Source organism: Heterodontus francisci, chromosome 15 (genome assembly GCF_036365525.1).
Source record: "Heterodontus francisci isolate sHetFra1 chromosome 15, sHetFra1.hap1, whole genome shotgun sequence".
NCBI classification, from domain to species: domain Eukaryota; kingdom Metazoa; phylum Chordata; class Chondrichthyes; order Heterodontiformes; family Heterodontidae; genus Heterodontus; species Heterodontus francisci.
The window spans coordinates 18,379,582-18,405,420 of NC_090385.1; the positions used below are offsets into that span (position 1 = coordinate 18,379,582).

General features: G+C 42.7%; 1 protein-coding gene across 2 annotated transcripts in view; it reads left to right on the plus strand.

The window, feature by feature from the left end:
- Nucleotides 1-4,257: 4,257 nt before the first annotated feature.
- The window catches only part of si:rp71-46j2.7 (uncharacterized), an 82,927-nt gene continuing 61,345 nt past the window's right edge, over nt 4,258-25,839 (plus strand). For both annotated transcript variants that reach the window (XM_068047181.1, XM_068047182.1), the window contains exons 1-3: nt 4,258-4,468; nt 17,266-17,362; nt 21,910-22,126. In XM_068047181.1, the coding sequence (XP_067903282.1) occupies nt 4,271-4,468; nt 17,266-17,362; nt 21,910-22,126 (512 nt within the window). In that variant the 5' untranslated portion in view covers nt 4,258-4,270. The remainder of the gene's footprint in view (nt 4,469-17,265; nt 17,363-21,909; nt 22,127-25,839) is intronic.

Consider the following 25,839-nt stretch of genomic DNA (forward strand, 5'->3'; position numbering starts at 1 on the left):
GCCATAAACTATTTCTCTTTGTCAATTTCCTCTCGCTCTGCCTGAAAGCACTGATTCTTGTTGGGTTACGGTGCTCGGGGTGCTGGCATCAGCTGGTACTTTTAATGCATACTTTAGGCAGTGAGTGTTGGCAAGCTATGACACCACGGAATATATCACAGGTTTGGTTCGCAGCCAGGATTCACATGTACATTTTCCAGCTAACGTCTTTGGATAGCAATCAGGAATGGGAACTATGGATAACTTTTTTGCCCTTTCCTAGTTCAACAGCACTGAGGAAAGTTGTACTGCCCCAATTGCTGGCCAGGCTGAGATCAGCTAAAGGGGCATTCACACTGTGACTGCAGCCTGAATCTGGAGTCAGAGCCTAACATGTGAAAGATCCTAGAACAATACATTGTGGAACCAATTGGGGAGAAAGCTATTCTAGATCTAGTATTGTGTAATGAGGCATTGTTAATTAATAATCTCTTCGTAAAAGGTCCTCCGGGAAAAAGTAAGAACTTTTTTAAATGGCATGAAACTTTTAAATATTGATGGTCAGAGAGACTTGGGTGTACTCATTCAAGGAACATAAAAAGTTAGCATGCAGGCACAGAAAGCAATTAGAAAGGCAAATGGCATGTTAGCCTTTATTGCAAGGGGACTTGAGTACATGAATAAGGGAGTATTTTTACAATTGTACTGGGCTTTGGTAACTCCACACCTGGAGTACTGCATGCAGATTTGGTATCCATATGAAGGAAGGATATACTTGCCTTGGCTTGCTAATCTTGGATGCAGATCAAGGGTAGCTCGATTTGCATACAAGAAACTCAGCCTGTCCTTGAATGTTTCCAAAACAAAACGCGTTTCAGCCTGTCAGCCAAATATTCCACCTCCCATATATGTTGAAGAAGAGACTCTGGACAATGTCGAGAACTTCCCATACCTTGGCAGTTACCTCTCTCAAAAGGCCACCGTTGACGAGGAGATCCAACACAAGATCAGTTGCGGCAGTTCAGCATTCTACAAACTATGGCAGCGAGTGTTTGACAACTAACTCCACAAATCAACAAAAGTCCTAGTGTACAGAGCAGTTGTCATCTCCTGCAGTGAGACCTGGACTGTGTATCAGTGACACATAAGGGTGCTAGAGAAATTTCATCAGCAATACCTCCGCTGCATCCTCCAGATTAAATGGGAGGATCATCAAACAAACATGAGTGTCCTTCCTGGAGCCAGATCCACAAGCATTCAGGCAAAACTCTTTCAAAATCAAGTCCAATGGACTGGTCACTGTGTTTGCATGGCTGAAAATCGTCTCCCCTGCCAGGTCCTGTTTTCTCCACTCTCAAACGGCCAAAGTTCCAGGGGAGGACAAAGAAAACACTTCAAAGACATTCTGAACCTCTCCTTGAATCCTGGCTGCATTGACCATAATGACTGGGAGGAGCTTGCTGCAAATCTCTCACAATAGTGACACTTGTCCACCAAGCTTCATCGCACTTTGAATCCCAACATCTTAATGATGAGGCAGAATGACGGCAGAGAGGAAAAGCGAGTAAATGCTGCCCTCGGGATGCCACAACCTCATGGGAGTCCTGCCCCAGCTGCCCAAAGATCAATGGGTCGAAAATAGGCCTGCTCAGTCACATGACAGCCCATGGCAGAAACTTGTAACCCTGAGCAGATGTCGTCCTTGAAGCGAGGGACAGCCGATGGCAATACTTGCCTTGGAGGCAGTACAGTGAAGGTTCACTAGATTGGTTCCTGGGATGAGGGGATTGCCTTTGATGAGAGGCTGAGTAAATTAGGCCTGTATTAAGTGGAGTTTAGAAGAATGAGAGGTGATCTCATTGAAACATAGAAGATTCTAAAGGGGTTTAACAGAGTAGACACTGAAAGGTTGTTCCCCCTGGTCGGGGAACCTAGAACACAGGGGCACAGCCTCAGGACAAGCGGTTGATCATTTAGGACTGAAATGAGGAGAAATTTCTTCATTCAGAGGGTTGTGAATCTTTGGAATTCTCTACCCCAGTTCCCAGTTTGTGGATTCTCCATCGTTGAAAATTTCAAGGCTGAGATTGATCGATTTAGTTCTCTCAGGAAATCAAGGGATCTGGGGGAAAGTGGAGTTGAGGTCGAAGATGAGCCATGAACGTACAGAATTGCGGAGCAGGCTTGAGGGGATTTATGGTCTACTCCTGCTCCTATTTCTTATATTCTTATGAAAGGAATGAAGAGGAGTTAGACTTCCTGAAGGAGTTAGACTTTGTGAAGGAGGTAACCTCACAAGCCTTTGCTCCAGAGTCAGGTTGTGCCTCAATACCTCATTTACATGACACAAGTTTAGCATCAATGTGAAGCTGAGCATTGTCTCAAAGCTGAGACAGATTTATAGTGTGAATGCAGTCAGGAAATTTAATCTGTGACCTTCTGGTGTAATATATGGCTAATGCAAACCTGGATCTTTCATTTGGCTTTATTTATGGATTGATACACCAGACAACTGAGGCAGCTCACACTTTCCAGAATTGTGGCCTAATACATAAGAGCCTGTCAAAGGGCACAGATTTGGCAAACTTGTGGTGGAATCTGGTTTTGAAGCGCAAACCAATTCAAAAGAAAGACTTGCATTTATATAGTGGGCTGAAATTTATACTTGCCGCCAAAATCGGCGACGGCAAAAACAATGGCGGCCCACCAGTGCAGACCGCACATCGTGGAGGCGCCGCAATGTTCCGAGCGGCGGCTTATTAAAATAGTTGGGGCAGATTGCCCACCCCCCCACCCCAATGACGCGTCCGTCCCCAGCAATGATGCCAGCTGCCAGGCGCTGATGCCATTTTTAAAGTGCTTCATGCCCTACCCTTCAATTTAAATATTTAGAGAAACAATTAATAAAAAAATTAAATACATTTATTCTAGCCCTCTCCCATCCTCCAATAACAATTAAATTAATTACTTGCCTTCTCCCCCCCCCAAAACACCTTGTCCACCTGACCTTCCCTCCACAAAATACACAACCTTTAAACTATAACCCTTCCTACTCATCCCCGACACCAATGATATTAGTTTGATCACCACCCCCCCCCCCCACCCCCCGCACTGAAAATCTCACCTCCTACCCCCTCCCCACTGGTGTTCCACTTTGGTTCCCCGGAGGGGGATCCGAAAGCACGGAATTGCCGGCCAGCGGCATGAAGACCGCACCGGGACAGACGGCGGGAAAGTAGGTCTCATTAATTCATTGAATTTAATTAATTTAAATATATAAATGGCAGTCCCGTTGCCAAGCCATCGGGAGGGGGGGGGGGAGGGGGAATGGTGCCATAAAGCCTTGCCGCTGCCAGCAATATCGGGCCGGGCCTTCCTGGCATCGGACTGCATGGCGGCCCTCTCGCAGAGGCATTTTCCACCCCCACCCCCACTCCGACCCCAACATCAGGCCGTCTGTAAAATTCAGCCCAGTGTCTTTCATGACCTCAGAATGTCCCAACACACTTTACAGCCAATGAAGTACTCTTGAAGTGTAGTCACTATTGTAAATGTAGGAAACACAGCAGCCAATTTGTGCACAGCAAGCTCCCACAAACAGCAACCAGGTAATGACCAGATAATGTGTGTTTAAGTGATGCTAGTTAAGATAGTGGGGAGAACCCAGCATCTTCTGACATAGAGGTGAGAGTGTTACCCTCTGAGACAAAATGTGAAGAGGTTGAATAAAGCTTAGGTCTGAGAAAGAGTTATGCCCTGAAATGTCTGGACGTTTCCCCCCCACCCCCACAGACACTGAGAGTTGCCAGCAATGTGCCTTCTGTTTTGTTTTTGAATAAAATTGGAGGCCAGGATGTGAATAGATTTTCATGCTCTGGCTGGATGTATTCCTGGAGGTTTTACCACACAACCTCCAGCTTCCGACCTGCAAGACCAGTCCAGCCCAACACATTTTCCTGCATCTCCAGTATTTTTATAACTTGCACAGGTAAGTCTGCGTCCGCCTGTCCTGGGTGGCAGCAGAGGGACTGGAATGTGGAGTGGACACCAGCAATAACATTATGTTTTAATTTTATAAGCTTCTTATTGTTTTAGTTACAATTTGGAGTGTTTTAGTTGCTGCCCCTCTAAAAGGGAGGGGGGGGGCGTTTTAGTTATTTTTTTTTGATGACAACTGTCATTCTAATTGGCATTTTATAAGAGTCAGCCAATGGTGACTGTGGTTTTTCTTTCTGGGAGGAGGTGCCGATCTTTTCTCCTCCTCTTGTTCTCCACCTATTCTCTCGCAGTCATGTCCCTGATACAGCTGCTGTTCGGGATCCTCTTTGTGGCGCCTTTCATCTACTGGAACCCCAGCTTGTTAAATCTGCTGCTCCTGCTCCTTTCCTGGTGGTTCGTTGCTCCGGTGGGCGAGGGATGCAAGGACGAGCGGGACCACAGCCCCGATACCGGTAACCAGCAATTTTCGGAGAGAACAGCGGAGCGGATGGTGAGTCCAGACAGCGGCGGCACATTGCACAACAAGCCGAGCAGAGGAGCAAGCAAGTTTTATACCGAAAAACAACTAGTCCTATTTCCCCCTTCAAAACATGAGAACCGCAAGTCGCCCTCGTGTGGTCCAGCCAGTTTTGAGTAGCTCAGAATTGTCTCTAGTCTGTGCAGGCAGAGCGAATACTGGCCCCATTTAGCATTTAAATTCAAGGGTCAGGGTTAAAACCAGGGGTTCGTGGTTAGAGGGTTGGTGTTAGGATCAAGGCATTAGGGTTAGGAACTGAGAATAAGGATTCTGGTTAGGTTTTTGTGGTTAGGGTTAGAAACCAGTATAAAACCAGCACAGTTTTCCTTGGGGTTTTTTTTTTGTCCTCAATGAAGAGAAAAGGCTGGGATCAGAATTGAAAATTAAAAGCTAAGAGTTGGTATATTTTTTCCAACAAACACTTGCATTTATGTGACTGTACTCACCACCTTCCACCATTCACAAATTTCAGTTAATGCAGAATTCTGTGACTTGAATTCATTCTTGCCCATTCTCAATTCCCTCTGTAGCATCCATTTGCCTGAGTGATCATCTCCAGCTTATATCTCACCTGAGATATTTTTCCTGATCCTCTAACTCTGGATTGCTGATCATCTTCCTTTTCTCCCTCCTTTCACTCGCCCATCTGTAACTCCACTCCTGCTCTTTGGAGCTCCCCTAAATCTACTTCCTTGCCACCATTATCAATTCCTCTTTACAATCTGTCTCCAACCGTTTTCTGTCCCCATCCTTTATTGTTCCCATCTGCCAGTGTTAATGCTTTCCTGTGTTTCAAGCATTATGGGCTGTACTACTATGGGCTGGCTAAGTAAATACAAATTGTTCTAGTTTAAAGGTGTTGTCAATACTAGCCAGAGGTTAAATATTATGTCTGCACATGATTATACCCATCAATTTGTGCATTTTGACTTTTGTTTTCTATTTATGGGAATATTATACATCTGAGTTTGTTGGGAATTCCCATGCCCAAATTGGATTCAGTACTTCCACAATGCAGCTGTTTGTCTGGCAGAAATTTATTAGTTTACCCTATTTCCATAGCAAAATGTTTCTTTTTCTTTCTTTAAATCCTTTCCCTTTTAGTATTTTAAGTCTTTCAGTATGACTCGGTTTTGAGTGGCCAGAGTGGGCAGAAGCAATTGATTTAAACAGAAAATGTCCATGTCGCCAATTTTAATGACTGATGTGGTATGTATTAAGATAGCATTTGAGCTACCCAGCTTTGCTGCAAGCTATTTACACTGAGCAAAAGCCTCTTGCTTTATTTTGTTCCTTTGTCCTAAATAAATCATTTATTTAATCTGTGTTGACAAAATCATCAGCTCTTAGCCATCTAGTCAGCCTAACTCTCTTGATGTTATGAACTGGGTGAGAAAATTGTCAGCATTCTCGAGAGCATGCACAAACTTTGCAAGGGTAACTTCCACATAAGTGGAAAGCAACCAACTGGTTTAAAATAAGCAAAGGCATGAGGCAAGGCTGTGTTTTCCTCCAATATTGTTTAATGCAATTTTGAATGCAATTATCAAAATCTCAATCGATAACACAAGCACTAATTTTAAATAATGTCCTATTGTCAGGATTTAATTTTGAAGCCTTCCAAATTCACCACTTCCATACTGCATTGTTTACCAACTTCAGTGTCTCTAGGAAGTCCCCTCTGTGCTATTTCCTTTCAAGATTGAAAACTCCCAAGTATTTCCAGTCTTTCATTGTAAGTCAGCCCTCTGATATTAGGGATATGTCTTGTGATTTTTCTCTGCATCACCACCACTGTAAGTCTTTCCCTTGTACCTTGGGGGAGAAAAGTTGAACGTACTTCTCAAGATGCAACCTGAACAGAGCAGGACCTCCTCTGACTTGTACTGTCCTAAATTAAAATAAGAAAGGTTTGATTAGATTAGATTAGATTAGAGATACAGCACTGAAACAGGCCCTTCAGCCCACCGATCTCTAATCTAATCTGTGCCGAACATCAACCACCCATTTATACTAATCCTACACTAATCCCATATTCCTACCAAACATCCCCACCTGTCCCTATATTTCCCTACCACCTACCTATACTAGTGACAATTTATAATGGCCAATTTACCTATCAACCTGCAAGTCTTTTGGCTTGTGGGAGGAAACCGGAGCACCCGGAGAAAACCCACGCAGACACAGGGAGAACTTGCAAACTCCACACAGGCAGTACCCGGAATCGAACCCGGGTCCCTGGAGCTGTGAGGCTGCGGTGCTAACCACTGCGCCACTGTGCCGCCCATTTGCCAAGGCCCATTTGATACCCTCCTTCCAGAATACCAACCCCTCACAGCTTTTAACAGTAATGTAGCTGTTTCTCAGTTCAGTACTGGAATGTCAGATTAGCTTATGCACTTCAGCCTTAGTGTCCATTTTGATGTCCTAACCTTCTGATCTGGAGATGAGAGTTTAGCAATTTCGTCCAGCTAGGTCATTCTTCTACTTGCTGTGTGGATTGCTGTTCCACAGTGTCTGGTCATGTTAATAACACTAATAACTAACAACTCTTAGATCTGTTTTGACTTCATACATAATGGTGAAATGTTTGGTCTGAATGGTAGTCAATATGATCCAGTAAAGCAGGGTTATATGACCTGTGGGCCATTTGCAGTTTGTAAGATCTAACAATACCACTCATAAATTCAAGGTGACTCCGTTCAGTTTGCACCTACTACTACAACTTTTGTATGACAAGAAAAGCTTATAATGGGATGTCTAGTTTGGCTATCCATTCGATAGCATCTCAGGAGGCCAAGTGGAGAAATGAGGTGCTTCCCGCAACAGATCAACAGGTTGATGTGATGTGTTCCATGGTCGGAGACTGGCGGCCACTATCACACGTCAGGCTGTCCCTCATCTTCCACTTATGGAGCAAGTGGCGGCATCATCCATGCCCTGTGCAGATTCAGTTGAGCACTGTCCACTGTCTTCGAGTTGTTGGGTCAGTAATGAGTCCTTCATGCTGCTTGTGTCTTGTGAATCTGTCCATCTGGATAGTGGGTTGATATCAGCTGCTTGAGTATTAACTGCTGTTTACCAGACTGGCCCACGTGTGGTCTCCCTGTGTGTGAGTTCGAGAACTTGCCAGTTAATGTCATCAAGAAGACAACCAAACGGGTGAAAGTAGTCTCCTGGTCTGAAAAACATAAAAATATTGAACAATTTGCAGCTGTATTTCTGTTTTCGAAATTCATGTGCCCGGTGGCCTGGAAAAATTTGTTCTTAATTCCTTTAAATCCTTAATCAGAACACCAAACCAATATCTATTAGTATCAGCACCCTGAGATATATACAAAGTGATGGCTATGGGGATTTAGTCTTTCTGTGATCCCTGAGACCGTGTGACATGTGCTAAGTGACCAATGAGGAAAGCACTCTAGGACACCCTTGCCCGAGGACATAAGATGAACAAAGATCGTTAGTGGCAGAAATGGCTTACTAGCGATGCATTGCTAGGAACCACAGAGTTAGAAATTACACACTCCAAAAGGAATTTGGGCTGAGCAAAAATGGTAGTCGACTGAATCGGTTATCCTTCATTATGCTTGTATGTCAGGGGCTTCAAATATGTAAGCCGAGAGATAGATTGTGTTAAGATTGTTGTGGCACCCGTAAGTATAAGCATAAGGAGCAAGACAGACTAAAAATGTTGATTAAATTGTGTTGGGCAAAGTAATTTAACTTAATGGATACAGTACATACCCCATTTGATAGGATTTAGCATAGTTGTATTCATTTTTTTGACCTGGTGTTTAAAGTTTTGCATTTTCTTTTCTGAAGAATGAAAGCAAAATTTAACTTCTGTTATCTTTCCATTGGTTGTAAAATAGTATCCATCAGTTCTCAGGGCCTGTGCTAGCACTTTTGAGTATCAGAATGAGTGGGCATTGTGTAACAGTTGCATAATCTAGTCACTTCTTTTACTCCATGTAATTCCTGTTGAGACTGACAATTTAACGTAACGTATGTCAGTTACCATCATTCTAAGTAGTAATTCTGTGTGCTTTTTCAAAATGGATTTCACAAATGGTATCTTACCGATCAAAAATCTGGCAGCAGCCGAAGCTAGGATAAAGGTGCATAACCCCCTCAAGGGAGAAGCAACATGTTGCACTACAACTAATTCACATTAGGGATGACCTTTATGTACTTTACAATTTGCCCTATTTCTGTCCCTTCACCACAGTTGTACTTGAGTGTTGAGATGCTCCTATAACACTGTATCATACTCTAATTTCTTGACTTTAAATGCAGTGATTTGACTGGATGTTTTACACCATGTTTAATGCATCACATGAAAAGGCCATTGCTGATGGATTTTTAAAATTTATTTTAGAGATACAGCACTGAAACAGGCCCTTCAGCCCACCAAGTCTGTGCCGACCAACAACCACCCATTTATACTAACCCTGCAGTAATCCCATATTCCCTATCACCTACCTACACTAGGGGTAATTTACAACAGCCAATTTACCTGTCAACCTGCAAGTCTTTGGCTGTGGGAGGAAACAGGAGCACCCGGTGAAAACCCACGCGGTCACAGGGAGAACTTGCAAACTCCACACAGGCAGTACCCAGAATTGAACCCGGGTCCCTGGAGCTGTGAGGCTGCGGTGCTAACCACTGCGCCACTCCAATTGCAGAGAGGGGGAGGGGGGGGGGTGCCAAATGCAAACATTCTTGTAAAATATTTTTGAAATTTGTATCAGATCAAGATAGTTGTTGAAAGCCTTACTCGGACAAGATCTTGAGAAATATTAGCCCAGAGTTTGAGGGTAGCAGCCAAGTGACAGTGCTCGCTGCTGTCCTTCAAGAAAGCTGCCTGCAAAGATCTAGTGATCTCTGTGGTGTGGATTTCCCTTTTCCCGACAGTTGTTTAAATTTGGTACCAAGTCAAGGGAACCTCCAGGTGCCCAGCAACAGTGAAGTCAACGAGCAGGGTAAACAACCAATCACATTGAAGTATTCTCACAGACAGCAAACCAGGAAGTAAAATGATTCTTCACTTTTTAAAAAGAAATTTACAAAGAGCAAAATAATTAATTGGGATATACACATGAGATTAAAGTAGAATCGGAAATATAAACAAACTTCAAAAACATTTTGAAAATATGTGGATTTTTAAAATCATGATACATAAACTTGACATTCCACAAATAGAAAATCAGTTTTTCAAGGCCAGACTGGTTTTTCAGCAGTAATTATGAACTTATTACCCCGGTAAGAATGCAAGTATAACTTTTTCAAGGGTTTTTATAGTGTGAAAAGGCAGGTTTTCATCAGTTCAGTAATTGATTGCAGTCAGGGAGGATTTCAACAGTGCACCCCATGAAGAAGCATCGAATCGCTGACAGCAACTTCTGGATTTCTGCGTTTAACTGCATGTGCAGACTCCAGAAGTTGCTGTCAGTTTCAGAGGAGGAATGACAGTGAATGCTAATCTGCATCTTAAATGGACACAACACAGAGCAAAAAAAAAGAGACTGTTTTTCATGCAAATAATGGGGAAGAAGTTTTGGAGGCGGCATTTTGAACACATCTTGAAAATTGGTGGGTAAGCAATATATCTGTGAGATCCTGCATTTTTGTATGATGTCTTTACTTTGTGTCAATCGTGTGAGAGGTTGCATTAGCAAATTTGCTTCAAAAATGTCAAACACTGCACGACAGAAGCTGGGAGCAATGTCACCGGTGTAATACTGAAACATTATGTAATGTTCAGAATGCTGCAAAAATCGGGCAGTCTTCAGCTTTGGCCAGTCCTTGCTGAGAAAGACAGCTGCATAATGTACTTTGCTCTCTTGGTGTTCTTTTCAATTTTATATTAAACCGGAGGCCTTGTCATCAGGAACTGCTATCTCATTTATTCAAATGAAAACAAAAGTTAAGATCAACTTCAACATTCATCTCCTTACTCTGCCTTATCTGCGAAGGGAATGATTTGAGGATAATATGTCCGTGCATGAATGCGATTGAAGCAGCCTGGACTGCTAATGGCAATGCCCCTTGTATATTATTGAGCTCCTGCTGTTGGATCAGTTCAGTTTGGGCTTCACCTTCTGCTGTACCTAACCTGTCCCATTTATATTGTGGCAGGATTTGGAAACTATAGAAAACTGTACATTTGTGCTTGTCACAAAATTGCATATGTGACATTAACACCGCAATTCATATGCACATGCTGTTAGTGGACAATTTGTCTGGCGTATGATGCCTGCTATGGACGGCTAGTTGTTGATTGTTGTTGCTCAGAATCTCATATCCCAATATCAGTCACTGCCCTTGGGGGGGAAAAGTAGGGGTAGGAAACTGGAGGAGCTACAGGAGGAGAAAACCAGACTGCTATTGAATCTCACTTTCTGTACTGCACTGTTTGTTTTGACAATGCATTCTGAGCATTACATAATGTTTCAATATACCACCTGTAACATTGTTCCCAGCTGCTGTAGTGCAGTGTCTGACATTTACTGTTGCTATCTTATAGCAAATTTGCTGATGCAACCTATCACACGATTGACACCAAGTAAAGACCTACACCTAACAATATCTGAAATCCTGCATCTTTTGGTATACTACTTACCTACCAATTTTCAAGATTTGTTAAAAATGCTGAGCCCAACCACCACCTTCCCAGTTATTTACATCAGAAAGTCATTTTTATTGTTCTATGTAGTGTTCACTTAAGATGCAGATTGTTTATTATTCTCCCCCATTCCTCTGCAGAACCATCTTTTTTTTTTCTCAAGTTATTTACATGATGAGAAACTGTTTTCTCTTGCTTTTCTCACTGCAGATTTGTAGTTCTTGTTGAACTGTCAGTATTGCATTACTGGGATTAATGGATCTTTTTCAGATTGGAAAAACATAACAAGTGGAGTGCCGCAAGGATCAGTCCGAGGGCCTCAATTATTTACTATCTATATTAATGACTTGGAGGAGGGGACAGAGTGTAATATATCCAAATTTGCTGATGATACAAAAATAGGTGGGAGGGCATGTTGTGATGAGGACATAGGAATCTGCAAAGGGATATAGATAGTTTGAGTCTTCTTTGGCCTCCTTGTCTCGAGAGACAATGGGTAAGCGCCTGGAGGTGGTCAGTAGTGTGTGGAGCAGCGCCTGGAGTGGCTATAAAGGCCAATTCTAGAGTGACAGACTCTTCCACAGGTGCTGCAGAAAGATTTGTTTGTCGGGGCTGTTTCACAGTTGGCTCTCTCCTTGCGCCTCTGTCTTTTTTCCTGCCAACTGCTAAGTCTCTTCGACTCGCCACACTTTAGCCCCACCTTTATGGCTGCCCTTCAGCTCTGGCGAACGCTGGCAACTGACTCCCACGACTTGTGATCAATGTCACAGGACTTCATGTCGCGTTTGCAGACGTCTTTAAAGCAGAGACATGGACGGCTGGTGGGTCTGATACCAATGGCGAGCTCGCTGTACAATGTGTCTTTGGGGATCCTGCCATCTTCCATGCGGCTCACATGGCCAAGCCATCTCAAGCGCCGCTGACTCAGTAGTGTGTATAAGCTGGGGATGTTGGCCGCCTCGAGGACTTCTGTGTTGGAGATACGGTCCTGCCACCTGATGCCAAGTATTCTCCGGAGGCAGCGAAGATGGAATGAATTGAGACGTCGCTCTTGGCTGACATACGTTGTCCAGGCCTCGCTGCCATAGAGCAAGGTACTGAGGACACAGGCCTGATACACTTGGACTTTTGTGTTCTGTGTCAGTGCGCCATTTTCCCACACTCTCTTGGCCAGTCTGGACATAGCAGTGGAAGCCTTTCCCATGCGCTTGTTGATTTCTGCATCTAGAGACAGGTTACTGGTGATAGTTGAGCCTAGGTAGGTGAACTCTTGAACCACTTCCAGAGCGTGGTCGCCAATATTGATGGATGGAGCATTTCTGACGTCCTGCCCCATGATGTTCGTTTTCTTGAGGCTGATAGTTAGGCCAAATTCATTGCAGGCAGCCGCAAACCTGTCGATGTGACTCTGCAGGCACTCTTCAGTGTGAGATGTTAAAGCAGCATTGTCAGCAAAGAGGAGTTCCCTGATGAGGACTTTCCGTACTTTGGACTTCGCTCTTAGACGGGCAAGGTTGAACAACCTGCTCCCTGATCTTGTGGGGAGGAAAATTCCTTCTTCAGCGGGCTTGAACGCATGTGAAAGCAGTAGGGAGAAGAAAATCCCAAAAAGTGTGGGTGCGAGAACACAGCCCTGTTTCACGCCACTCAGGATAGGAAAGGGGTCTGATGAGGAGCCACCATGTTGAATTGTGCCTTTCATATTGTCATGGAATGAGGTGATGATACTTAGTAGCTTTGGTGGACATCCAATCTTTTCTAGTAGACTGAAGAGACCACGTCTGCTGACGAGGTCAAAGGCTTTGGTGAGATCAATGAAAGCAATGTAGAGGGGCATCTGTTGTTCGCGGCATTTCTCCTGTATCTGACGAAGGGAGAACAGCATGTCGACGGTCGATCTCTCTGCACGAAAGCCACACTGTGCCTCAGGGTAGACGCGCTCGGCCAGCTTCTGGAGCCTGTTTAGAGCGACTCGAGCAAAGACTTCCCCCACTATGCTGAGCAGGGAGATTCCACGGTAGTTGTTGCAGTCACCGCGGTCACCTTTGTTTTTATAGAGGGTGATGATATTGGCATCGCGCATGTCCTGAGGTACTGCTCCCTCGTCCCAGCACAGGCATAGCAGTTCATGTAGTGCTGAGAGTATAGCAGGCTTGGCACTCTTGATTATTTCAGGGGTAATGCTGTCCTTCCCAGGGGCTTTTCCGCTGGCTAGAGAATCAATGGCATCACTGAGTTCCGATTTTGTTGGCTGTACGTCCAGCTCATCCATGACTGGTAGAGGCTGGGCTGCGTTGAGGGCAGTCTCAGTGACAACATTCTCCGTGGAGTACAGTTCTAGGTAGTGCTCAACCCAGCGGTCCATTTGTTTGCGTTGGTCAGTGATTATGTCCCCTGATTTAGATTTGAGCGGGGCGATCTTCTTGATGGTTGGCCCAAGGGCTCTCTTAATGCCATCACACATTCCTCTGATGTTTCCGGTGTCTGAGGCCAGCTGAATATGACTGCATAGGTGTTGCCAGTAGTCGTTTGCGCAGCACCTGGCTGTTCTTTGTGCAGTGCTTCTGGCTGCTTTAAGAGCTACGGATGTTAACTCGCTGGGGGCTTTCTTGTAGTTCAACAGTGCAATGCGCTTCGCGGCTATGACAGGTTCCAGCTTTTCATTATGAGATTGAAACCAGTCTGCATTTCTCTTCGCACTTTTGCCGTAGGTGGTCAAAGCTGACTCATAGATGGCGTCTCTGATGTGGGCCCACTTGGTCTCAGCATCCCCTGTGGGAGTGTTTTGAAGGGCTGTTACAAGTGAATTTAGAAATTTTTGTAACAGCTGTGGGTGAGAAATAGTTTGAGTGAGTGGGCAAAAACTTGGTAAATGGAGTTTAATGTAGGAAAGTGTGAGGTCATGCACTTTGGTAGGAAGAATCAAAAGGCAGACTATTATTTAAATAGAGAGAAACTCCAAAAAAGTGCAGCACAGAGGGATCTGGGTATTCTTGTGCATGAAATAAAAGGTTAGCATGCAAGTGCAGCAAGTAATTAAGAACACAAATGGAATTTTGGCCTTTATTGCCAGGGGGTTGGAGTTTAAAAATAGGGAAGTCTTGTTACAACTGTACATGGTGTTGGTAAGGCCACACCTGGAGTACTGTGTACAGTTTTGGTCCCCGTATTTAAGAAAGGATATACTGGTATTGGAGACAGTTCAAAAGAGATTCACTAGGCTGATTCCTGGGATGAAGAGGTTGACTTATCAAGAATGGCTAAACAGGTTAAGCATTTATTCATTAAAGTTTAGAAGAATGAGAGGTGATCTTATTGAAGCGTACAAGATTCTGATGGGGCTTGATAGGGTAGATGTTGAGAAGATGTTTCCACTAGTGGGGGATTCTCGAACTAGGGGACATAGTTACAGAATAAGGGGACACTCATTTAAAACTGAGATGAGAAGGAATTTCTTCTCTCAGAGGGTAGTGAATGTCTGGAATTCTCTACCCCCAGAGAGTTGTGGAGGCTAGATCACTGAAAGTGTTTAAAGAGGAGGTGGATGGATTTTCGAAATATCGGCGAGTTGAGGATTATGAGGAGCTGGCATGAAAGAGGAGTTGAGGTCTGGGGCTGATCAGCCCTGATCTTATGGAATGGCAGGGCAGGCTTGAGGGGCTGAATGGCCTACTCCTGCTCCTATTTCTTATGTACTGCAGGAGCTCCCCCGCCCCCTCCCGACCAATGACCAGTTTCAAGCACATGATTTGCCATGACCTGCTCTGGTCCAGACTTGCATTAGTACTCCAGCTATTATGTCCAAGGTCAATATGAGGGTGACACAGTGGCGCAGTGGTTAGCACCGCAGCCTCACAGCTCCAGTGACTTGGGTTCAGTTCTGGGTACTGCCTGTGCGGAGTTTGCAAGTTCTCCCTGTGACCGTGTGGGTTTCCGTCGGGTGCTGTGGTTCCCTCCCACAGCCAAAGACTTGCAGGTTGGTAGGTAAATTGGCCATTATAAATTGCCCCTAGTATAGGTAGATGGTAGGAGAATGGTGGGGATGTGGTAGGCAATATGGGATTAATGTAGGATTAGTATAAATGGGTGGTTGTTGGTCGGCACAGACACAATGGGCAGAAGGGCCTGTTTCAGTGCTGTATCTCTCTACGACTATGACTCTAATATCAAAGAACCATGAATGTCCCTCTCTACGACAAAAAACCCCCCCCCAAACACCAGGCAAATTTCCAATCTAGCAAAAGTTCATCGACCTGAGACGTTAACTCTGTTCTCTGCACAGATGCTGCCAGAGCTGCGGAGCATTTCCATCAGATTTTCAGCATCTGCAGTATTTTGCTTTTATCTTAGCATTTTTAATGGTTTAAACAGACTGAAATGTTAAAAAATATATATTTTGTTTGCTGTTGTAGATTTTCTGCCTCTTCGTGTGGCATGGCTTGTCTTAGTATACTCTGACTATAGTACCACAGGGGCTTGGCAAACACTATAAACTCCTCTGATGCAATCACAGAATTTGCCCATTGCTGTTGGAAATCACCAATAACCAAGATCCAGGTGAAATGTTCAACTCCAGCTCCAGGCAGAAGGAGAGGAGGGCATTTTTAATAGTGAATAATGAAGTTTACAGTTAAACTAATTAAGTTTTTTTTCAGGTTGTTGCAGAATTATTTGGTATTTCTAGTTAAAATGAAGAAGTGAAATGGCAACAATTCAGTTAATTTTATGGTACTTGCTGGTTCCTGAATGGTAGCTTTGGGGATAAAAAGACTGAGGAATTTGCTTAGTTTTCTGCTGTTACTCATTCCACCTTTTTGACTTGTTCATATTCAACTAATTGGGTATTTGGTTGACTCATATAAAGTTACCAATCATCCTGGAAGGTGACACTTTGAACCTACTGTCATGGTCCTGTAATTTTTCCCCTGGGGAATATGTGGTGTGTCTTTAAGGCTGGAAAAGGAGCCGTACTGCTTTAAGAACCAGCAAGCCTCAGGAGTTGGAGAAAGTGCATTTTTGGTTGCTGTTGGATACAGCCATTCGGAGACTGCGATTCAAAGAGTGCATTCTCATTACCTTGGATACAGCCACTTGGACTGAGCATCAAATGATACGTTTGTTACAATTCAATTTTGAACTGGCTTTTTAGTTGAAGACAGTCTGTTCTAAAAGAACACAGACAGACAGTTGGTGTTATCACCTGAAAGAAGAGCTCTCAGCCATTTAAACTGAAGGAAGAGAATTTAGTCTGTTTAATTATTAATTCTCAAAATTCTGAAAAGTCAAGCCAAAACAGAGATCTCTGATAATTTAAACTGAAGGAAGGAAAGCATCACTCACTGCTGGAATTAGACTACAGACTGTTATACTGTGGAAGGACCTTTTTTCCCCATCAGACGGCTGTGAGGATGTCAAGCAACATTGGACTGTAAATTTGCAAGGACTCTTTTTTTTCTATTTTAAATGTTGTTTATATCTTCATAGTGTAAGAATTTAGTTTTTCTAATTAAACAGTTAATTTGTTGAATTTTAAAGACACCTGGTTTGGTTAGCCTCATTCGGGGGTGATAGATGGTACAATTTGGCTGGGTTTTTTCTTTAATTTGGAACGTTTAAAATGATATGTTAGGCGATCTGTGGAGGGACGGGATTGAATTAACAGTGCATTTCTCCCACCACAATTAGAATTGTATATTTTAGTTGGGGGGCTTTGAAAGGAACAGTCAGTCGTGACACTACATTTTCAGGTATGCTGCCTTTGAAAGGTGTAGATGAGGCTCAAGACTTTTAAATATACAGATAGATTTATTTTTTAATCTAAAAAGAGATTTTTGGTGAACTTATCACACTTTTCCTATTTAAAATATGCAGTGTCTTTTATTTAAAAGAAAAAGTGAATTAATTTTGGTTCTTAATTTTCCAAAAGGTTATTGGCTGGATACAACAAGCAATTCACAAAATACTGAAATATTTTGGTAGTTAACAGCAGTTCCCAAGTTGCTAAGCCATTTTGGAGTTATTCTTTAAAATTTCTGTGCTTATGCAAAGTATAACTTTTCAAAGTACCCTGCACATGTTAATCACCCCTAATCAAATAACTTGCAATATTAGGATTCTAAACTCATAACAAATCTCTTCCTAGAAAACAAACCAACCTGACAATCATGTGGATGTCACCGATGGAGAAGTGCGGAGTTCAACGGTACTTGATCCGTCCCTTCGTCAGTCCCTAAGGAACGGTAAATATTCAAAGTACCGATTTCATTAGTTACATTCTTGCATGCTTGGTGACTTGCAACACACTGTAGACTTGGATATATATCACCATTCCTTCGCTTGCTGGGTCAAGATCCTGGAACTCCATCCCTAACAGCACCTACACCACACGGACTGCAGCAGGTCAAAAGAAGGCAGCTCACCACTACCTTCTCAAGGGCACTAAGGGATTGACAATAAATACTGGCCTTGCCAGTGATGTCCACATCCCACGAACACATAATAAAAAAAAAAGAAAAACTTCCTTTTATTTATACGATGGGGATTGTGAAAATCAACAGCCCTTGAAGTTTTTGTGCTGTGGTTAAAAGTTTCTTTTCAAAATGACCTATTTGTATACAGTGGAAGACTGCAAAACAACTCACTTGTGGGTTGAGTTTTTTCCATTTCTGTGGCCAGCAGCTTGTGATTTTCTGCCCATGAATGTGAATGGGCAGAAATCAGGAAGTGAAAAATGCAGAAGCGGATGTTTCTGGTGCTGATGTGCAGGATTCTGTAAGTCCAAGGGTGCCAGACACTGGAATGGATTGTGAGCTTATCAATGTCAAAATCTCAATTAGCTGTAATGCATTGCTCAACTTTGTTATTTGTAGACAATCAGATACATCACAAATACTTTTCAAACCAATATGGGGAGGTCTGCTACTTGCAGGTCCCATTTACTGACTACTTTTCTCCAACAGTGCAGCACTGGCAATATATTTAGATTTAAATGCACACAGTATATTTTTTGCAATGTCCAAACTCTTACAACAGATTTTTTTTTTTAATGTCTACTAGTGGCTCTCCCATGCCACTTCTCACACTAAGCCTGGGGATTTGTTGTTTTGTGATATGTCTCTGTCAAGCCCCCATGACAACTCCCTCTCCCTACCAGGAAAGCCTTTGCCACTTTTCAGACAGCAGGAATAGTGATTCTTCTGATGCAGGAATTCCACGAAAATTGCATGTTTAAACTTTAAAGATGGCACTTTATGAAAACTCTCTAGAAATTTGAACCATGAATTAAAAGAGAAGTAGGCAGTTTTCTTTTCTGTTGCTTAGTTCTCATTCTTTAACCAGAATTGACAGAGGCACAGATTGTGTCTTTACAGGCCTTTCCGATTCTGGCTTTGCCAAATTATCTGTTGCCCAAGTTTGTTTTGTATTCACTGCACAGGCTTCATGCATGTACAAGACTCTGCAGGCTTGATTGTACATTAGCAATTCACACTGAGAAATCTTGTGTACGTTTTTAGGTAGCGAGTGGTTAGGATCTGGAATGCACTGCTTGGGTGTGGTGAAGGCTGATTCAATCCTGGCTTTCAAAAAGGAATTGGATTATTATCTGAAGGGAAAAAATTTCAGGGCTACAGGGAAAGGGTGGGGGAGTGGGCCTAGCTGAGTTGTTCTTGCAGACAGTCGGATCTTGCAGAATCGGATAGGCCTGTAAAGATCTGTGCCTCTGTCAAAACAGATCGCTGGTAGTTTAAAAAGAACAAGAGCCAGCATTTTTTTTTAAAAAGATCTTTGACGCTGAATGATTTTTTTTTTAAAGGGATGAGTTAGCTCTTCTAATTATTTAAGCGTATGGCAATCATAGAATCATAGAGTGGTTACAGCACAGGAGGCCATTCGTCTCTTGGTGTCCGTGCCAACTTTCTGCAAGAACAACTCAGCTAGGCCCACTCCCCCGCCCTTTTCCTGTGGCCCTGCAAATTTTTTCCCTTCAGGTAATAATCCCTTTTGAAAGCCAAGATTGAATCTGTCTTCACCACACCCAAGCAGTGCACCAGATCCTAACCAATCGCTACGTAAAAATGTTTTCCTCATGTTGCCTCTGGTTCTTTTGCCATTCACCTTAAATTGGTGTCCCCTGGTTCTTGACCCTTCCACCAATGGGAACAGTTTTGCTCTATCTACTCTGCCTACACACCTCATGATTTTGAACACCTCTATCAAATCTCCTCTCACCCTTCCTTCTCTTCTCTAAGGAGAACAGCCCCAGCTTCTGCAAACAATCCACATAACTGAAGCCCCTCATCCCTGGAACCATTCTCATAAATTTTTTCTGCACCCTCTCTAATGTCTTCACATCCTTCCTAAAGTGTGATGCCCAGAATTGGATACAGTACTCCAATTGAGACTGGACCAGTGTTTTATAAAGGTTCACTATAACTTCCTTGTTCTTGTACTCTATGCCACTATTTTTATAAAGCCCAGGATTCCATATGCTTTATTAACCACTTTCTCGACTTGCCCTGCCACCTTCAACGATTTTTGCACTTACAGCCCCAGGGCCCTCTGCTCCTGCACCCCCTTTAGAATTGTATCCTTTATTTTATATTGCCTTCCCTTATTCTTCCTACCAAAATGTATCACTTCACACATACCTGCATTAAATTTCATCTGTCACGTGTCGACCCATTCCACCAGTCTGTCGATTTCTGCCGATCCTGACAGTTCATCTGCAAATTTTAAAATTGTTCTCTTTACACCCAGATCTAGTTTATTAGTATAGATCAAGAAAAGCAGTGGTCCTCATACCATCCCATGGGGAACCCTACTATATACCTTCCTCCATCCAAAAAACAACCATTCACCACTACTCTGTTTCCTGACACTCAGCCAACTTTGTATTCATACTGCCACTGTCCCTTTTATTCCCTGGGCTTTGACTTTGCTGACAAGCCTGTTATGTAACACTATCAAACACCTTTCGGAAGTCCATGCACATCACATCAACTGCATTACTGTCATCAGCCCTCTCTGTTACTTCATCAAAAAACTCAAGAAAGTTAGTTAAACATGATATGCCTTTTAAAAAATCTGTGCTGGCTAAGTGACTGCTAATTTTATTCCGGATTATCATTTCTAAAAACTTTCCCCTGTATTTGCTGGGCTTATCCTTACAACCTTTTTTGAACATGGTTGTAGGAGTTGCAATTCTCCAGTCCTCTGGCACCATTCCTTTATCTAAGAGGATTGGAAGATTATTGCTCGTGCTTCTGCATTTTCCATCCTTACTTCGCTCTGTAGTACATGCATCTCATCGGGTCCTGGTGACTTATCAACTCTAAGTACAGCCAGACTTTCGAATACCTCCTCTTTTATAAATTTTTAGCCTATCTGGAGTGTCAATTACCTCCTCTTTCATTATGACTTGGCAGTATCACCTTCCTTGGTAAAGACAGATGCAAAATACTGATTTACTACTTCAGCCTCCATGCGTAAATCCCCTTTTTGGTTCTTAATCAGCCCCACCGCTCCTTTTACTATTTATATGCCTAAGAAGACTTCTGGATTCCCTCTTATGTTAGCAGGATCAGCTTTTATATGTTGTTTTACTCAGTAATTTGCCAACCGTTATATTTTTAAAAAGATGAATTGTATGACCATTTCCGCTAATACCATGTCTTAGTGCGGGGGTCAGCAGCCTATGACTCGGGAGCTGCATGCGGCTCTTTAACATCTGTGTCTCCCCACCTTTTCCAGTTGGATCACGTTAACATGAAAAAGCCTTAAAAAATTACGTCAAGAAAAGTAATAGCCATGCATTTTATATGGGGATAAAAAGCTAATCATTATGCTGCACCTTTCAGTTTCAAATGATTATTTTAATAAAAACTATCCTGGTGCTCTAAACAAACTTTGACTGGTGTAGCTACACCATGGTTATAGATAATGCCTTTGGTTCAAGGAACAGCTTTTATGGTTGCAACCATTATTGTTTCTAATATAGCTAACATCATAAATTATTCTGGATGTGTTATTAAAAGCTTTTTTTTGATCATGAGAATCAATAGCTGAAAGAATTGTCTCAATTTTTAAAAATTCTTTCATGGAATGTGGGTGTCACTGGCATGGTCAGCACTTATTACCCTTGACAACAGAGTGGCAGTTAAGAGTCAACCACATTGCTGTGGGTCTGGACCAGGTAAGGACAGCAGATTTCCTTCCCTAAAAGACATTTAATGAACCAGATGGGTTTTTACAACAATCAATGATAGTCTCAGTAATGGTGCCATGAAACTCGCTTTCAGTTCCAGGTTTTTAATTTATTAATTGAATTCTATTAATTAATTGAAGTTAAATTCCACCAGCTGCCATAGCAGGATTTGAACCCATGTCCCCAGGGCATTAGCCTGGGCCTCTAGATTACTAGTTCTGTGACATTACCACTATGCCACCATCTCCCTTGTAATTCTATGCAGCTTAAGTTACAGTTTGTTTTAAAGATGACTTTCCTGACAAGATTATAGTTACAAAAAGTTTTTAAAATAATAATAATTCAGAGTTAGGTCTATTTTGTTTCATTTTTTTTCTCCATTGATGCATAAATTCAATACATGTAATTTATTTATTACGTATTAAACTTATGCATTCTACTAGAAATATTTGGTTTAGAAATGCCAAAATTTCATTTTTTGGCTCCCAATGGTTTTTTTTATTTTCGGCAGATTTTTAAATAAAGGCTCCTCAGGTACAACAATTTTTGACCCTGTCTTAGTGTATTCTTTATGTCTTCTAGTGTTTGATTGCAGTTACTCACAGTTCATCTTGTTGTGGTACAATCCACCTGAGCCCACAGAAAATCAGCCACTATACCAGGTCCTGCTTAATGAGTTTAACGTGGCAGTGGATTATGCCGTCGGGAAAATCAGGCGTCTGGACCTTACCAGAATAGAACTCGGGTTCATTCGAATCCTTACTGACCATTTGCGAACTGCCAAGAAGGGAAAGAAGAGGTATGATATGTTTTTTACGTTTTAAAAAAAAAAAATCCATTGGTTACAAATGGAATTCTAGCTAAAATAAATCCAACATCACCTAGAATTGCATCCCTTCTAACCACTTGCGTTCGAAATCCTGAACTCTGTGTTCTTCAGTGATTGGTGCTTGTTAGGATTCAGATGCTCTCCCAACATTTCTAACTCGTGTTCACAGGAAAATGGTCATTTCCATTGACGCACAGAATGTCCTATGACTTAAAACATGCACCTTCTGTGTGAGGGCTAGAGTGCCACAGAATTAACAATTATCCCCTAATTACAGTATAATGCACTGGAGACTATGTTGGTTACTGATACAAGTTTAGGGTCTTGCTTTCGATATTCTCTTTGGTACAGTGGTCGCATACCCAAGGACCTTCTGTATGGTGAGGTAGCTGGGGCCAGACGATCAGTGGGCGCCCAAAGCTCTGCTTCAAGGATGCTCACAAGTGTGACATGAAGGCCCAAACGTACCTGGGAGTCACTAGCTGGTGAAAGAGAGAAATGGCGACACATTCTGTGGACTGGTGTGCACTACCAGTCACCAGTGACTACAGCAGCTTAGCAACAGGTGCCAAAGCCGAAAAAAAAACAACTCAGTGATACTTGGCAGCTTCACGTGTAGCGCTTGTGGCAGAACCTGCCTCTTAAGGATTGGCTTTCACAACCATCAGCAAAGGTACACCAAGAGAAGACACTCCACCTGAATGGATTGTTTGCTATGTAGCCATCATCTTTTGCAGTTGGAAGGATGCAAACCACCACAGTGGTACTAGGCATTTCTGTAAGCAGTCTGAGAATCTTGTGTATCCAAGCACCCAGTATCTAACCATACATTAACATAAACCAGAGCCGTAGCCCCCTTGTGATCAATACCTGATATCTGTGCCATTCACGTGTCCCTCAAACCTCTCCAGATTCTTTGAAGGTGGACTGAGAAGACACTTAGTAAGATAAGGCCAGATAAGAATCATTAGTCCACTACATTTCACAACAAGTGAAGATATGGACCAATAGTTATGATTGAACTCACTTAATCCAATCAGTACAAATTGTCTTTGTGTAATAATACATGCTACATTTCTCCCACATTCACGGGTCATCGTGCTTGACTAAAATAAACTAATTCCTAATTACTGTTTTGCTTCTGATTACTGGCCTGTATACTCATTCTGAGCCAAAGCATGCCTCCACAGTTTCTGTTTTAAAAACCTGCCCAAGTTACTGTCGCTGTTTTTATCATTCCTATCCTCACAGGCAGAAGGGGAAGTCTTTTCTTGACACTCCTGCCAAGTATGTTACTACGACCGTTGACTTCCCACTCCACTGGGTGTGAGGTGTTTACAGATTACCAAGACACTCTAGCGTATTGCTTATTGTGTAGTCTTAGGGGAAGCAGCATCAAAGCTTAACTTATTAGCATTTTAACTGCCTTTTAAAATGTGTATAAATACACTTTGCTTTAAACCCCGATCATTTAACTGTAATTTTTTTCAAATCCAAATGACCAAACATTCCAAAAGGTTATAATTATCCTTCGTGTTCTTTTGTCGACTCGGGCAGTAAATACTACACTATCGGGTGCTTGCCTTTATTAGCCGAGGCATAGAATGTAAGAGCAGGAAAGTTATGTTGCAGCTGTATAAAACGCTGGTTAGGCCACGGCTGGAGTACTATGTACAGTTCTGGTCACAACACTATAGGAAGGATGTGATTGCACTGGAGAGGGTGCAGAGGAGATTCACCAGGATGTTGCCTGGGCTGGAACATTTCAGCTATGAAGAGAAACTGAAAGGCTAGGGTTGTTTTCCTTGGAGCAGAGAAGATTGAGCGGGGACATGATTGAGATCTACAAAATTATGAGGGGCATTGATAGGTTAGATAGGAAGAAACTTTTTCCATTAGCGGAGGGGTCAATAACTAAGGGGCAGGAGGATTTGAGGAAAAAATTTTTCACCCAGAGGGTGTTTGGAATGTGGAACGCACTGCCTGAAGTGGTGGTAGAGGCAAGAACCCTCAAAACAATTAAGAAGTATTTAGATGAGCACTTGAAACGCCATAGCATACAAGGCTACGGGCCAAGTGTGGGAAAATGGGACTAGAATAGTTAGGTGCTTGATGGCCAGCACAGACACAATGGGCCAAAGGGCCTGTTTCTGTGCTGTATCTATGACTCTATGACATCGACATCGCCACTTTGAGTGAGACCCAGTGAGCTGGAGAAGGGCAGCTCAAGGAACACCATGGCAGCTATACTTACTTTTGGAAGGGAAAATCAGAAGATGAAGACTGAATTCAGGGAGTTGGATTTGCCATCGAGAATGAACTTGTCAACCAACTTTATTACTCCCTCTTGGAAGCAATGAGCGCCTCGTGACTCTTAGGGATGTTTTGGCTCGTTGCCAGTTTGAAACTGTGATCTGTGCACATGCCCCAACTCTAGACGCCGATTACGAAACCAAGAAAGATTTCTACGGTGAAGTTGACCAAGCACTCAGTGGGGTTCCGAAGGAGGACAGACTTATTCTTCTTGGAGACTTCAATGCCAGAGTTGGAAGAGATTCCAATCTCTGGAATGGAATCATTGGCAGGGAAGGTTTTGGAAAAGTTAGCTCCAAAGGCATTCTTCTCTTTACCAAATGTGCAGAACATGGTTTCTTCATCACCAATATCCTGTTCCACCAGAAGAACAAGTACAAAGCGTCATGCCAACACCCATGATCCAAACACTGGCACCTGCTCGATTACATCATCGTCTGTGTCCGGAATCGCAAAGATGTTTACACTACCAGAGCAATGACAGGAGCTGATGACTGCTGAACCGGTCATTAAATCATGTCCATCGAACATTGTGTGCAACAGAAGAGATGTCCACAAAAGATCAACATCCAAGCTCTGAAGGATCCAATCAAAAGAGACCGATTCAACAATGCCTTTGGGGAAAAGTTTCAAACTTCAATCAAGAACAGAAGAAGAGTGTCCACAGCACTTGGGATGTCCTTAAGTCCAATATCATCAATGCCTGCAAATATACACTTGGATTTTCTGTCTCTATCACGAGGGACAAAGTATTTAACAAACTAATGGGACTAAAGGCAGATAAGTTGCCAGGACCTGAAGCCTACATCCAAGGGTTTTAAAAGAAGTGGCTGCAGAGATAATAGAGGCATTGGTCGACATATTCCAGGAGGGTAGCTAATGTAACCCCACTATTTAAAAAGGGAGGTAGAGAGAAAGCAGGGAATTATAGACCAGTCAACCTGACTTCGGTAGTGGGGAAAATTCTAGAGTCCATTATCAAAGATTTTATAGCAGAGCGCTTAGAGAACAGTGGTAGAATCGAGCAGAGTCAGCATGGATTTACGAAAGGGAAATCATGCTTGACAAATCTACTAGAATTCTTCGAGGATGTAACTAGTAGAGTAACTACTGAGGGGTGATCTTATTGAAGCGTACAAGATTCTGACAGGGCTTGATAGGGTAGATGTTGAGAAGATGTTTCCACTAGTGGGGGATTCTCGAACTAGGGGACATAGTTACAGAATAAGGGGACACTCATTTTAAAACTGAGATGCGAAGGAATTTCTTCTCGGAGGGTAGTGAATGTTTGGAATTCTGCACCCCAGAGAGTTGTGGAGGCTACATCACTGAAAGTATTTAAAGAGGAGGTGGATAGATTTTTGAAATAT